This window comes from Eleutherodactylus coqui, chromosome 12 (assembly GCF_035609145.1).
Source record: "Eleutherodactylus coqui strain aEleCoq1 chromosome 12, aEleCoq1.hap1, whole genome shotgun sequence".
NCBI lineage: Eukaryota > Metazoa > Chordata > Amphibia > Anura > Eleutherodactylidae > Eleutherodactylus > Eleutherodactylus coqui.
The window spans coordinates 41316466-41331381 of record NC_089848.1 but is presented as its reverse complement, the minus strand read 5'-3'; the positions used below and the strand labels follow the sequence as shown (position 1 = coordinate 41331381).

The window sequence follows — 14916 nt, the reverse complement described above, 5'->3', positions numbered from 1 at the left end:
GCGGCATTGATGTTTTTGAAAAAAAAAAGCATTACTGACGCTCAAAGATCTCATGAGCAAAATTGCGATATTGCCGCGATTTTCTCACGTTGATATTGCGATCACCAGTGTGAAGGAGCCCCAAGAGCTCAGTCAGTTCGGGCGTTTTTATGTGCTTATTTATGTGCAAAAAAACCGCATGCCTAAAAAATTTTGCATGACCGAAGCGGACGTCACGCAGAAAAAAACGCACTTGGCCGCGTTTTTGCACACATAAAGTGTGCTGCCCGCTATCCCCTGCTGCTGCTGTGAAAGCTGCAGCAGGGGATTCCTTGGATGTGAAGCCCCTGGATGCTGTCATGTCCAGGGGTTCACCTTGATGCCATTCGGGCAGGCGGCAGCAGCGGCGGCCTCATTGACATACAGAGAACATCACACTCCTCTGCCACAGCTGTCACAGTGTCCAGTGACAAGGGGACTCCCTGCGGAGATGAAGAAATCCTCTGTCACAGCTGTGGCAGAGGAGCGCGATGTTCTCCCATTGAATTCAATGGAGGCGGCAATACAGCCGGCTCCATTGAAAGCAATAGGCTGCCGACAAGCCCTGCAGGGATTTTCAGGGAAGGGCTTTAAATATAAGCACTTCCCTAAAAAATCATCCCTAAAATGTGTAAAAAAAAATATATACTCACCTCTCCGCAGTGCCGGGGCTCAGGCGTGTCCAGCCGGGTCTTCTCCCTGCACTGCTCTGAAGTCCTTTCAGCAGCAGGGATTTAAAATCCCTGCCTGCTGAAAGGGCTGCCTCTGATTGGCTGAGCACTGTGACCAATCAGAGGCAGCTCTCAGCTGTCATTTAATAGCTGAGTGAGTAGTGCCGGCTCCATTGAATTCAGTGGGAGAACATCACGCTCCTGTGCCACTGCTGTCACAGCTGTGCCGCCGGCCCCATTGAGCACAAGGTGAAATCCCTGGATGTGTCAGGATCCAGGGGTTTCACATCCAAAAAATACGGATGCCGCAGTTACCTGCGTTTTAAAATCCGCTGCCCCATAGTTACTCCTGCACATTTTTGTAAGTAGGTAAATATCGGGCATGTGGCCGCTGCTATTGAAAAGCATTGGTTCTTAATACATGTGGATCGCAAACGCAGGTAACCTACCCACATAAAAATGTCCTTCTAACTGAGCCTCTAGGGCCTTCACCCACTAGCGTTTTTTTTTCTGAAATTGCTGCGAAAACAAAACGCTAGTGGGTATAAGCCCTAAGGGTGCATTTACATGGGGGAGTGCAATATTATTCCAAGAAACTCAAACCAATATTGCTCTCGCAAACTTGCGATCTTTATGTGAGTGCAATGTGTTTTGCAAGAAAATCACATCACACTCGCGTGAAAACTGCTCATTATTCCCTATGGGAGCAAAAACATATTGCATCACACTCACAAGAAACTTGCATGCACATGTAAGTGCGATGCATTTTTTTCTGCCCCCTTAAGGAAGAATGGACGATTCTTTAACTGAATCGCCCAAAAATAGGACATGTTGCAATTTTTCTCTCGCAGCGCTACAGGAGAAAAATCTTATATGTAAATGCAGCCATTAAAAACGATGTGTTCTTTTCCCATGTGATTCCTGTGCATCTCGTAACGCACTGAAATTGTGCATAAAAATCACCCCTGTAAATGCACTCTTATCCTTAGTGTAAAGAATGTAAAAATGTGCCAAATGTAACACAGAGGCTGATGCTAGATAGTAAATTGCCAGTTTGGTGCACTTTTGATCACTTTTATGTAAAGTCACACTTCTTATTGGCTTACTTTGCAGCAAAATTCTTTGTCAAAATTTTGGCACAATTTTGTCTTGCATCATCCCATTCAATCCACACCAATTTTCTACTAAGCGACACCCCTCCTTATACTCTAATTCAAGCCTCCTTGTCAAGAATGGTGCAGAAAGGCTGCATTCAGACGAACGTATATCGGCTCGGTTTTCACGCCGAGCCGATATACGTTGTCCTCATGTGCAGGGGGGGGGAGGATGGAAGAGCCAGGAGCAGGAACTGAGCTCCCACCCCCTCTCTGCCTCCTCTCCGCCCCTCTGCACTATTTGCAATGAAAGGAGGCGGGATGTGGGTGGGGCTAAGTTATGAGAATTAGCCCCGCCTCGCCTCCTTTCATTGCAAATAGTGCAGAGGGGTGGAAAGGAGGCAGAGAGGGGGCGGGAGCTCAGTTCCTGCTCCTGGCTCTTCCATCCTCCCCCCCTGCACATGAGGACAACGTATATCGAACAGTTTGACAGTTTGTGTGTTATTGTGCATTTCAGACAATTTGCAGAAGAAAAATATCAAGAAAATCAGAGACGAATGCAGGAACTGAGGTCTCAGAACTTCCAGCGCCTCAGCATCGATGTCCTTCATGTAGGTGCCGCGTCTTTCTTTTAATCTTACATTCATACTCCCATGGATGTGCCAGGACACGTCTCCCTGCTGATGTCAGATTTGTGACCAAACAGCTTACCTTAAACTTTAACTGTTATTCATTGCTATCTGGTAATCGGTAGCAGACTGTGCTATTTGTTCATTTTAACCCCTTAAGGACCAGGCTGCTTTGTACCTAAAGGGCCAGACACTATTTTAGGGATTTTTCCCATGTGGTGGTTTTACTGCCCTATTTTTTTTCCTTCAGCTACTGAAATTATTTTTACTGTGTTTTTTCCCCCCCATGACGTATAGGGCGATTTTTTTATTTTTTTTTTAATACCTTTTCACTGACTTTTTTTTTTTTTTTTTAGTTTTATTGGGGGTAAAGGGCTAAAAAAGTCATTTAACATTTATAGTTGTTTTTTATTAATTAGTATATGTACGCTAAAATAAAGTATCAGAACAGGTTCCTCATTTTGTTTTGGAAGTTTTGATTTATAATATGTATGGTTTTGGATTACAGGACGCATACGGCGACGGTTTGTGGGTAACGTAGTCAGAGAGGAAGCTAGAAGTCAATATCGGGAGGTCTTGCAGAAATAGCGGAGAAGCAGGCAACGTGGAGCTGGATTAAACCACGCTGTGAAGCAGATTAATCATGAGCTGGTGCAGTGGCAGGGCCAGGCTTTTATAGGAAGTCTAATCAAGAACCAGGCGGAGCTAGAACATGGACTGGGTTAACAGGATCTGGGAACAAGGCAACAGGCATGTAAGGGAACTGTCCAAAGAGCTGATGGCTCAATAAGAAGGACTACTGCTTGGAGTACAGGAGGTTCCTGCTTCGAGTCCTGACATACAGCAAGTCACAATGCTCTGTGCGTCCTGACATCTTTCTATCACAGCAAACATTTACTTTTTCAGCTATTTGTGCTACACTATTTCACAGACTGTATAGATGTACAATACTTCTTCAATGTAGTAGTTCAAAAGACAATCATCAATCATGGTATTCCTTTCTTGTAATTTATTTTTAATTCCTCCGACTCAATCGTAACATATTTAATTATAGATGAAGAAGCGTCTTAATTCACTTTGTAGAAGAAATACAGATCAGTTTATTGATACCGATCCGTTCCTTATTTCACTATTTATCTTCTCCATAATCAGCGGGTATTAGATCTACATTAATCAGATATGTTTAACTACATCTCAATCTCTAGGCTGTATGGCAAAATGGCAACATGGAAATTGCTTAACAGAGTCTTTCCTTTTTGTGTAGCAGTGTGAATGATGCCTAACAAATCTGCTAGGGAAATGAACCTTTCTTGCATGCAAATATTTAAGGATTTAAAAAAGATTACATTTTTGTATTCCTGTGCTTCGTAAAATCAGTACTAACAATGAATGCCATTATCATTGCATTGTGGTTCTCAATGGATTCCTCAAAAGTGCAGTTTTTTTAGTTTAAATGGTGGTCAATAATAAATACAATAATTAAAGAAGAAAACAACCTAACTTTGGGCTAATGCCCCCGGACGGATTTATGCCGTGCTCTCTGCAGCGTAAATCCGTGGCTGAATAACGCAGCTATTAGGTTCTATTGAACCTAAGGCCTCATGTCCACGGGCAAAAGAAGAATTAAAATCCGTAGCGGATTTTAACTCTTCTCCTGCCCGCGGATCCGCATCCCATAGGGATGCATTGACCACCCGCGGGTAGATAAATACCCGCGGATGGTCAATAAAAGTGATTTTAAAACAAAATGGAGCATGAAAAAATCTGGACCATGCTCCATTTTCGTGTGGGTCTCCCGCGGATCCGGACGGCTTCCATAGGCTTCAATAGAAGCCCACGGGAGCCGTCCCCGCGGGAGACCCGCATGAAAATGGAGCATGGTCCAGATTTTTTCATGCTCCATTAAAAATCGGAATTTACTCACCTGGTCCGGATCTTCCCTTCGCCGCGGCTTCATCTTCTATCCGTCACGGCCGGATCCTTTTTCTTCGGGCCGATGCATGCGCGAGGCACGCAACCGACGTGCCCTGCGCATCCGCCGGGCCGAAGAAAGAAGATCCGGCCGCAACGGAGAGAAGATGAAGCCATGGCGAAGGGAAGATCCAGAGCGGGCGAGAGGTGAGTTAATTCTTATTTTTATGCCTCATGTCCGCGGGGCAGGAGGGACCCGCTACGGATTCTACATGGAGAATCCGTAGCGGGCCTGATTTTCCCCGTGGACATGAGGCCTAATAGCTCAGTCCTCACATGCAGAATTCTGCCATGAATTTACACCACGTGAGAAAAAAAATCACGGCATGTTCTATTTTACCGCATTTTTTCCTCAGTGGGAGGTCTCCTTTAATATAGTATCAAAGAGTTAATGGAGACTGTGGAAAAACGTTTTTTGCAATCGCCGGGACTTTTTTGTTTATCCCCGCAAGATTCCCACGACGAAAAACCACGGTCGTATCCCGCTCCGTCCGTGGGCAGGAGGCCTTTATGTATTTAAACTTTGTGAACCCTTCAGTCTCGAATAGAGATGAGCGAGCACGCTCGGATAAAGCAGTTACTTGAGCGAGCATCGCTCTTCTCGAGTAACTGTTTACTGGTCTGAGCATGCTTGGGGGGGCAGCGAAGGTGAGCGGGGGGGCAGGGGGTAGAGAGAGAGCGCGAGATCTCTCTCACTCCCCCCCACCCCTCTGAGCCTGCTTGGACCAGTAAGCAGTTACTTGAGAAGAGTGATGCTCGCTCGAGTAACAGCTTTATCCGAGCGTGCTCGCTCAGCTCTAGTCTCGAACTAACAGTGATCTTAACACACGCAGTATATTCACTTCTGACATTGATTTTCAGTTTAAATCTAAATACAGTTCACATAAAAGTTGAGTAACTTTATAAGTGAATTACATTTCTTCATTTCCGCTGCATTCATAATTCTGTGTGTTCTTACTGAAAAGGATTGAGAAGCTTGATGACAATCATACACCTAAGGAGTCTTTCTCACACACTTTTTTATGATCTTTTTTTGAAAACAATAAATTTCATTTTCTATAAACGTTTTTTAGGTGGTGTTTTTTTATGGAGGCATTTGAGTAATATATTTTTTCAGGTTTTTTTGCTGTAGAGCAGTGATTCAAACGTTTTTCAGCAATGGAGCCCTTTTTGAAGCAGAAGTTTCTCATGGAGCCCCAAAGAGGGACAAAGGGTGTGGTTAAGGGAGGGGTTAGGGGTGTGGCTTATCACAACATGATTTTTACCTCCCTTTTTATAAAAAGGACAGGGCCGTTTAAAGAAAATGAAAAACAGAGAGGAACGCTGGAGCACTGGATGGGCAATTGATATACATTATATTTAAAATTAACATCCTGTGGAATTAGATCCCGCACCTCATGTCAATATTTGCACAGGTTTTGTTCAGAATTTTTCCACAGCGTGTGGATCAGATTTTCAAAATCTCATCTACTTTGCTGCTACAGCTGCTGTAAATTCCACAGCAACTCCGCCCGTGTAGTAATAGCGACCCCCTATATTGGTGGCCGAGGTAGTAATAGCGTGCCCCACAGTGGCCTCAGTAGTAATAGCAACCCCCACAGTGGCCCAGTAGTAATAGTGACCACCACAGTGGCCCAGTAGTAATAGTGACCCACACAGTGGCACCAGTAGTAATAGCGATCCCCACAGTAGCCCCAGTAGTAATAGCGATCCCGACAGTGGCCCAGTAGTAATAGCGACCCCCACAGTTGCCCCAGTAGTAATAGCGACCCCCACAGTTGCCCCAGTTGTAATAGCGACCCCCACAGTGGCCCCAGTAGTAATAGCGACCCCCACAGTGGCCCCAGTAGTAATAGCGACCCCCACAGTGGCCCCAGTAGTAATAGCGACCCCCACAGTGGCCCCAGTAGTAATAGCGACCCCCACAGTGGCCCCAGTAGTACTAGCGACCCCCACAGTGGCCCCAGTAGTACTAGCGACCCCCACAGTGGCCCCAGTAGTAATAGCGACCCCCACAGTGGCCCCAGTAGTAATAGCGACCCCCACAGTGGCCCCAGTAGTAATAGCGACCCCCACAGTGGCCCCAGTAGTAATAGCGACCCCCACAGTGGCCCCAGTAGTAATAGCGACCCCCACAGTGGCCCCAGTAGTAATAGCGACCCCCACAGTGGCCCCAGTAGTAATAGCGACCCCCTCAGTAATATTACCCCCACAGTAATAATATTAACCCCACAGTAGCCCCAATAAAATTAACTCCCTCGGTAATATTAACCCCCTTCGTAATATTAACCCCACAGTATCCACAGTAATAATAATAACCCTCTCATTAATATTAACCCCACAGTAGCCCCGGTAGTAATAGCGACCCCCACAGTGGCCCCAGTAGTAATAGCGACCCCCACAGTGGCCCCAGTAGTAATAGCGACCCCCTCAGTAATATTACCCCCACAGTAATAATATTAACCCCACAGTAGCCCCAATAAAATTAACTCCCTCGGTAATATTAACCCCCTTCGTAATATTAACCCCACAGTATCCACAGTAATAATAATAACCCTCTCATTAATATTAACCCCACAGTAGCCCCGGTAGTAATAGCCCCCAACCTATATACTTATCTCCTTCTTGTAGTCAGCGCTGCTCCTTCTCTTCTCAGCGCTGATCCCGGGTGCACGCTGACAGCTTTATGTGAGCCGGGAGCGTTTCCTACCTTGTCGTCTCCTATGGAACTAAGAAGAAGAGGACTCAGGGGAGGAGGATCCCGGGTGCGCACTGACATCACAGTGTGCACCAGGGACAGCGTCGCTGCGTCATTACCTGCGGGGAGCTGTGGCACCTTGGCCGGTAATCACTACAGTGGTGAGCAGCCATTGGCATGCGTGTCATAGGTTCGCCACCACAGAGACCCTCAATCTGAGCCCTTGACTGTCGCTTGCGGAGCCCCAAGGGCTCCACGGAGCACAGTTTTGGTACTGCTGCTGTAGAGAAAACAATGAAATAACATCTGAAAAAATGGCATATACAGAACATGTTTGTTTAAAAAAACAAAAAAATGTAACTGACTCAAAAAAATGAACCAAACGTTAGAACAAATGCCACAAGAAAAACGGCACTGTTGTATGTTTCATACTTTATTATCTTATAGCATACATCTGTCTGCAATATAATTCTTCATATTAACTTTATATATAACCGGTAAAATGTTAAAAAGGGAACACATGATCTAAATGGGCTTTCTACCTAAATTGATTGAATAGGCTATAGATATCTGATGAGAAGAGTGTGACGCCAAGGGTCAGCACTGCTTACTAAATGGTGGTGACGGTCAGCCGATTGCGTTCTTTAAAGTATATTAAGATATTTATTTGATATTTTTCTGCAATACAGGAAGACGACGAACCCCCCAAACACCTTATACAATCAGAGCCAGTGAGTGCGAGAAAATACAACTCTCAGGGTCACTATGATGAAAGTAGTAAAATACCAGATAGACTATGCGAATCAGAACCTTCAAGTCGAGGTAAGTAATGTCAAGTACAATACTTTATAGGTACTTAACAACATATTAACATAAATCGTAAAATCTCTGGAATTGAAAAGTGACTTTTAAGGAGGTGACCTTCTCAAAGAAGATGGCAAGCATGCATAATCTATGTTCGAACTGAAAATCTGTCACAAGAAATCTGGTCTGGGTAAGAGAATGGTGTTCTTTAGGAGGGGGTCTTATTAGAGAGGTTTCACTGGTATTTTGATACTTCGTATAGAGTTTATATAAGAGATGCTACTTTGTATAGAGTTCCAACTTGGCCACTTTTACCTTCTTATTAAAGGGGTTGTCCCGCGGCAGCAAGTGGGTCTATACACTTCTGTATGGCCATAATAATGCACTTTGTAATGTACATTGTGCATTAATTATGAGCCATACAGAAGTTATAAAAAGTTTTTTACTTACCTGCTCCGTTGCTGGCGTCCTCGTTCCCATGGAGCCGACTAATTTTCGCCCTCCGATGGCCAAATTAGCCGCGCTTGCGCAGTCCGGGTCTTCTGCTCTCTTCAATGGAGCCGCTCGTGCAGAATGCCGGCTCCGTGTAGCTCCGCCCCGTCACGTGCCGATTCCAGCCAATCAGGAGGCTGGAATCGGCAATGGACCGCACAGAAGAGCTGCGGTCCACGGAGGGAGCAGACCCCGGCGGCCATCTTCAGCAGGTAAGTATGAAGACGCCGGACCGCCGGGATTCAGGTAAGCACTCTCCGTTTGTTTTTTTTAACCCCTGCATCGGGGTTGTCTCGCGCCGAACGGGGGGGGGGTTAAAAAAAAAAAAAAACCCCGTTTCGGCGCGGGACAACCCCTTTAAGCAAATACTCAAGGTTTCCTGTTTATACAATGTATCACTTTGAGGAATACGAAGGTATGCCACTCCACAAAGTGCCCTGGTCCCCCATTACAGAATACCTATATAAGACATCAGTACATAACCGCTAACTACATTGCACTTTCCATTGCTATACCTGGTGTATTCATGAAGGTAATTGAAAAATTAAAAGCAATTAGAATACAGTAAACTGTCCAGATGTGAGCAGAATACATGTGATTATCTCCACAGCCTTCTTTATGCTTGGAATGAAGTAAGGAAACAAAACAATAGGATAGAGAAGTCTATTAATACAGATTCTATACCGGAAACTAATAATTCAAGATCTGCAAAACCTGATAAGATGACACTAAGACTTGGAAAGAAAACCCAGCTTCTTTTAGGAGACTGAAAGAGATAAGATTAGGAAATTACCAGCACAGGTTCACAACAAGAAGAAAGTAAAAGGCCAAACAGCAAGACCAAAAACAAATTAATTTGTTATGGCCTTACCATCTAGAGATCTGACAAAGGTAGCGGTAAAAGTTTTCATTTAAAGGTGCATTTACACCACAAAGATGATCGCTCAAAAGATGGCTTTTGAGCAATCAGTTTGCAAAAACTACTAATTGGTACTAATGCGTATTAGTACCAGTTAGTAGCCTGTGAGTCACTGGGAGCTATATTCAGGGAACAGACCACCCACTGTTCCCTGATTACATTCGCTTTGATCTGCCGTGGGGCTGACAGCTGAAACAATGTAATCAGCTGTTATCAGCAGTCCCCGGGCAGAACACAGCGTGCAGTCCTGCTTATCAGCTTTTCTGCCAAACAATGGATTTCACACAGAACTGAAATACATCATTCTGCAGAAAAGTGAAAGATGGGCACATATACCCACAACGATTATCGCTCAAAAGATGGCTATTGAGCGAATTTTGAGCGATAATTGTAGTATCTAAATGGGTCTTAAGGTCTTGATTTTGTTCTCACCTATGAAAGATTGAATTTCTCTGTATCTGTACAGAGAAGTATTTCCATTGCAGCCATGATCGGCCAAGATGTGAATGCCTCAATAATGAAGTAAAAAACTAGTACCTGGCGTGTACTTCAGAGAGACAACTGGAGATTGCTGAATAGCTGAACTGAGCAGTCTCTGTCCTTCTTATTGAAATGAATGAAGCGGCAGTGTGCTTGTGTGACCTCCGCTCCATTCATTTCAGAACCCACCAGACCCCAATTCTCAGGATCAGGGAAGGTCCCAGCAGTTGGATTCCCACCAATCAATTATTTATCTCCTATGCCATGGAAACGGGATAACTTGTTACATCCAGAATACTGCTTTAACTGTTGGGTGGAGCCAATATCAACACATGACGGATGCAAGTGTACCCTATGGGGTACAACATGTACTCTGACTCTCACACACACATGGCTTCTGCCCAGCTCAGTAATAGGCAGTACAGCATTCACCATTTGTGGTCATACCTAGGTTCAAGGCATCACACACTCATCTGCACGGGCCATGACCAATACGGTTACATTGTTATTTATATTATGAGCTTAGTTGCAGTATTATATTATGTAATGGGTTTGGTTACTGCTTTTTTATGTTATGAGTTTGTTTCTGGTGTTTCATGTATCTTATGAGCTTGAGTCTTGCGCTGTAATTACTTCATGAGCTTGGTTCTGGAGCTTCATTTTTCTTATGTGCTGTATTTTTTTGATTCTGGTGCTGTATTTATCCACTAAGCTTGGTTCTGTTGTCTGGTATTGTATATATGTTATGATCTTGGTCCTGGTATAGGATGTATTCACTGAGCTGTGCTTGTATGGCTATGCTGCTATCTTGCTACTCTCTGAACAAGCAGACTACCTATCAGTTTAGAGGGTTTTTTTTTTATTACGACTTAGGAGGAGGGGGAATAAAAAAAATCTGCACAGGGTGCCATCTAGCCCCAGGTTGGCACTGACATAAACAGTATCACCAAAACAGAATGTTTCAGCTATCTGCAATATTAACCCTTAGTATGCACAGTAAAACACTTTCCATACGCCTTATTTCTTAATAAGTAGAAACTTTTCTGAAATACAAAGACATAGCTATTTAAAAAACACATCACTTAATTGCATTTCTGGTTTCGTCTAAATTCATTCCTGCTTTTTAACAGCTGCTACTTCCGACAGTTCTGAATATAATGTTATGAAGCAGACTGATTTGAAGCTTACACAATGTGTCATTTATTGCCTCTAGAGATTTGGTTGCTGAAAAGATTTTCATGAAAAGACCTTGAATATTATAAAATTAAGTTTCATAACTGCAATATTGTAATGTGCAAAGTCGCAAAGAGAAATGAAAAAATTACTTTATATCTCTATTGGCTAATAATACTTTTTTTATTAAAAAAAAAGTTAAGAAGTAAAAAGTCGGTTTATGAAGTGACAACAAGTTATTACTTTTCTAAGTAATAGATGCCTAATTGGCAAAAGCGTAACAGTGAAAAGGCATTTAAGACCTCATTTGAGGCATGCTATAATGCTATTGAAAATCCTCTATGTGCAGAAGGAGGCTAAAATTGTTCTAAAAGGCTCATTGTTTCCAGTGAAGAGCTGCTGCTAGATCTACTTCTTTATGGCTATGGATGCAATTTACTTATGAATTCTCAGCATTTCTGAATGAGCATATTTAATAAAAATAAATACCTCTTTTTACTCATAAACCCAATTTCAATCTATATCTGGAGCACATTAAATATTAAATCTATCAAGGGGACAGAACAGCTAAATTCTTGGCTAATTCACACAACAGTACGGAAATAAAAGTAACATGGAGAATAAAAGTTATGGAAGTATACAGTAAGTTTGTTCTAGAAAACCAACATAAACTGCCTTGGATTATACAACTTGAATATTATTGAGCCCAGTGATATGCTCTGACAGTAGAAACCTCCCCGGGGATGTGAGAACAGCTGGGAGCCCATTAGGTTTCTATTACCTGACTTTCAAGGTGGCCTGTCAACTCTCCTGATATGTCTGCTTTAATAATACTGATATTCTTCAAGATATAACAATTGTAGAGCAAATTTATCTCTCTCTGTTTTTCTCTGCTGTTTCTCAGTTATTGATCCTGGAAATCTAAAAATAATTTAAACAATTGGATATTGCCATTTTGCTTATCCCTACATAGTCTGATACTGTCCAGTCACTACTATCGTGTTAAAGGGGTTCTGTCATTAAAAAGAAAAAAAAATTCTATACTCACCTATTCTTCCCCAGGCAAACTCCTAAAGGCATATTCTCCTTGCTGATCTTCTCCAGTCCCCCGGCTCAGCTCACCACAAGCCGGCTGGCTTTATATGAATCCTGCATTCCTTGCGTTCTCTTTCCTGCAGGTCAGTGAAGGTCACGTCCCTGTGATGTAGTGTTCACTGGCTAGGAAAGAATGCTGATCTATTGCAGAGACAGAGGGCATGAGCAGTCTCTGCAGTAGCTTGGCACTCCTGCAAGGCTGTGAACTGTCATGTAACGTACATTGCCAAGCAGGAAGGAAACTGCCTGTGAATGTACGTAACCTCAAAGGAAGCAGAAGAATCAGCCAGTTGGAGATGAGGTTACCTCCCGGGACTGCAGGAAACAGGAGAAGATCAGCAAGGAGAAGATCTGGTAAGGAGACTGCCTGGGGAGAAATGTATAGAATTTTTTTAAATGACAGAACCCCTTTAAACTACAGCTTGCCCTATTCATTTGAATGGAATCAAGTTGCAGTACCAGATACAGTCTCCTATACGGATGAGCAAACCTAGAAGGAGACAAGATACATTAACTGTGGCACGTAGTAACATTTATATGAGGTTGTAACTGGGCAAACACATTGCTCCTACAAAGAGAAGTCTCCTTTGTGCCGAAAAAAGTATTATTGGAAAAGTTCAGCTAATCCTAAAACAGAAAAGTAGACAGTTTAACAATCCCAGGTCAGAAGCTGAGAAAGGAATGAAGTCAGGGATAGGCAGGAAACCAGGGTGTCAGAACAACTTGAATCTACTTTGAGCAGAACAGACAGATCACAATTCCACAGGGGAAGGATGCATTATATAACCAGGAGCCATAAATGATTGGTAGAGGAACATTATACTGGCCCTTTAAGAAGATGGCCAACAGTGTGCACACACCCTCCAAGCTGTCATTAGCGGCAAAACAGAGGCTGGGAGTGAAAGTCTATGGCAGAGGGAAGCTGATTGCAAACTGTGGCTGCCAAGTGGGCTAATTTGGCAACCGTGGCCACAAACTGTAAAAGGCACATTATCCTTCTATAAGTAGCCATTGGAAGACTCTTAGTTTTGGTATGAAAAGGAATACAGCAATACTTAGGTTGGAAAGCTCATCTGAAAAAAGACAACTTATATGGCGATGGATTCTGTTGTGATTCAAAAATGGCTGTTATTACAATTACAAAATAACAAAAAAGCATAGTTAAAGGGGTAGTCCCATGAAAAATATTATTCATAGTTAAATCCAGCCCATAATTCTAAACATTTTTGGTATTTATACTTATTAAAAAATATTTGTATCCCCAGTTATTCCAGGACTGCCAGAATAGCGCCACCTGCTGCCTCTATTGAAGAGCCTTTCTGTGTCTGATCCACCTCAATATATGTTCCAAGGCAGTCACACTTATTCAGGTTTGCTTCTTTGTAGTAACGCTGTCTCACTTCTTCTTTCCTCAATATCTCTTCTGACATCAGAGAAGATGAAGCAACTCCAGAAACAGCCACTCATCCCACCAGGGATACTTACACGTACCTGGCTGAGCAGAAAGAGAAACAAGACTGATCAGGTGTGACCACCTTGCAGCATTTACTAAGGTGGACACAACAGAAATAGCATATGTATAAACATTTACCACTTAAGAACCAAGCGCTGTAAATATATGGTGCTTGGTCCTGGGCTTTAATCCTGGTCAATTGCACAAGTACGGCACGGGATTTGTAGTTTCTGCTCCTGCAATCAAGCAGGAGCAGGTCGGGGTCCTTGGTTATCAGACACAGGAGGAGACGAAAGAAGCAGTTTTTAACCACTTCTGCTTTCTCCTTTCTAAGCTACATAGCGCTCAATGAGCGCTATGTACTAAAGAGTGCAAGCGGAAGTGTTAGTTCCGCTATGCAACCCGACGGTCACGTGACCACTGTCACAGCAGAGCTGCAAGTGCCAAGCAGACCCTGATCAGCTCTGCCAGTGACTACTGTCACTACAGGGGGATGTTTTTCCCTGTTATTGGGGCTCCTATGGATTCAGCTCCTTTGGATGCCCCAGTTACAGTGGAAAAGTTTGAAATTAAAAAGTAAAAAAAGACAATGTGAATGACCCACAGAAGTCTTATATGATGTCATGGGGGACGTAGGTGGTAAAAAAAATAGTTACAAAATAAAATATATACATGAAAAGAATTACAAAGAAAGTGACCCACCACCAATGCCAACCAAACTGTCACCATATGCCCTGTAATCCAAAATTATACAAATTCTATATCAAAACCTCCGAAACAAAATGAGGAACGTATTTCTGTGCTTTATTTTAGTGTAAATATGCTAATTTAAAAAATAAACAACCATAAAATACCCAGATAAAACTAAAAAACGGAACAAAAAAATGTTAGTGAAAAAAGATATTAAAAAATAGCCCTATATGTCACAAGAAAGAAATAATAATTTTGGTAGCTGAAGAAAAAAAAAGGGCAGTAAAACCACCACATGAGTAAAATCCCTAAAAAGTCTCTAGTCTTTTAGGACCAAAACACATTGATGTCTAAGGGGTTAAGTGTAAATATAAAAAATATTTATAATTATGGACTGCATTTTACTGCAAACAATCTTTATCATGGGACAAGCTGTTTTACATATTAGTAATGTAACATCTCATTTGGCAATATGCAGTCATTTTGACGATAGGAGTGGGGGTATTCTTTATATGGTTCAACACTGTATATATACCATACAGACAACTTTTAAAGAGGTGTCCCACAAAATACATTTATCTCCCACAGGATGAGGGATAGGTATCAGAATGGTGTGCGTTTGATTATTGGACCTCCCACTAATCTGGAGAATGGGGAAGCTGAATGTCCCCAAATGGAATGGTGGTCACGCATGTGCCCTGACCTCTCCATTAATTTCAATGGGGCTGC

The 14916-nt window shown here is 42.8% G+C and overlaps 1 protein-coding gene across 2 annotated transcripts in view; it reads left to right on the top strand.

Annotated features, from left to right (window-relative positions):
* NEK11 (NIMA related kinase 11) overlaps positions 1-14916 on the top strand; it is a 329721-nt gene that overhangs the window by 204744 nt on the left and 110061 nt on the right. For both annotated transcript variants that reach the window (XR_010787302.1, XM_066584626.1), the window contains exons 11-12: positions 2301-2394; positions 7771-7903. Coding sequence is in view for 1 of the 2 variants with exons in the window: in XM_066584626.1 (XP_066440723.1) it covers positions 2301-2394; positions 7771-7903 (227 nt within the window). In the remaining variant the exon portion in view is untranslated. The remainder of the gene's footprint in view (positions 1-2300; positions 2395-7770; positions 7904-14916) is intronic.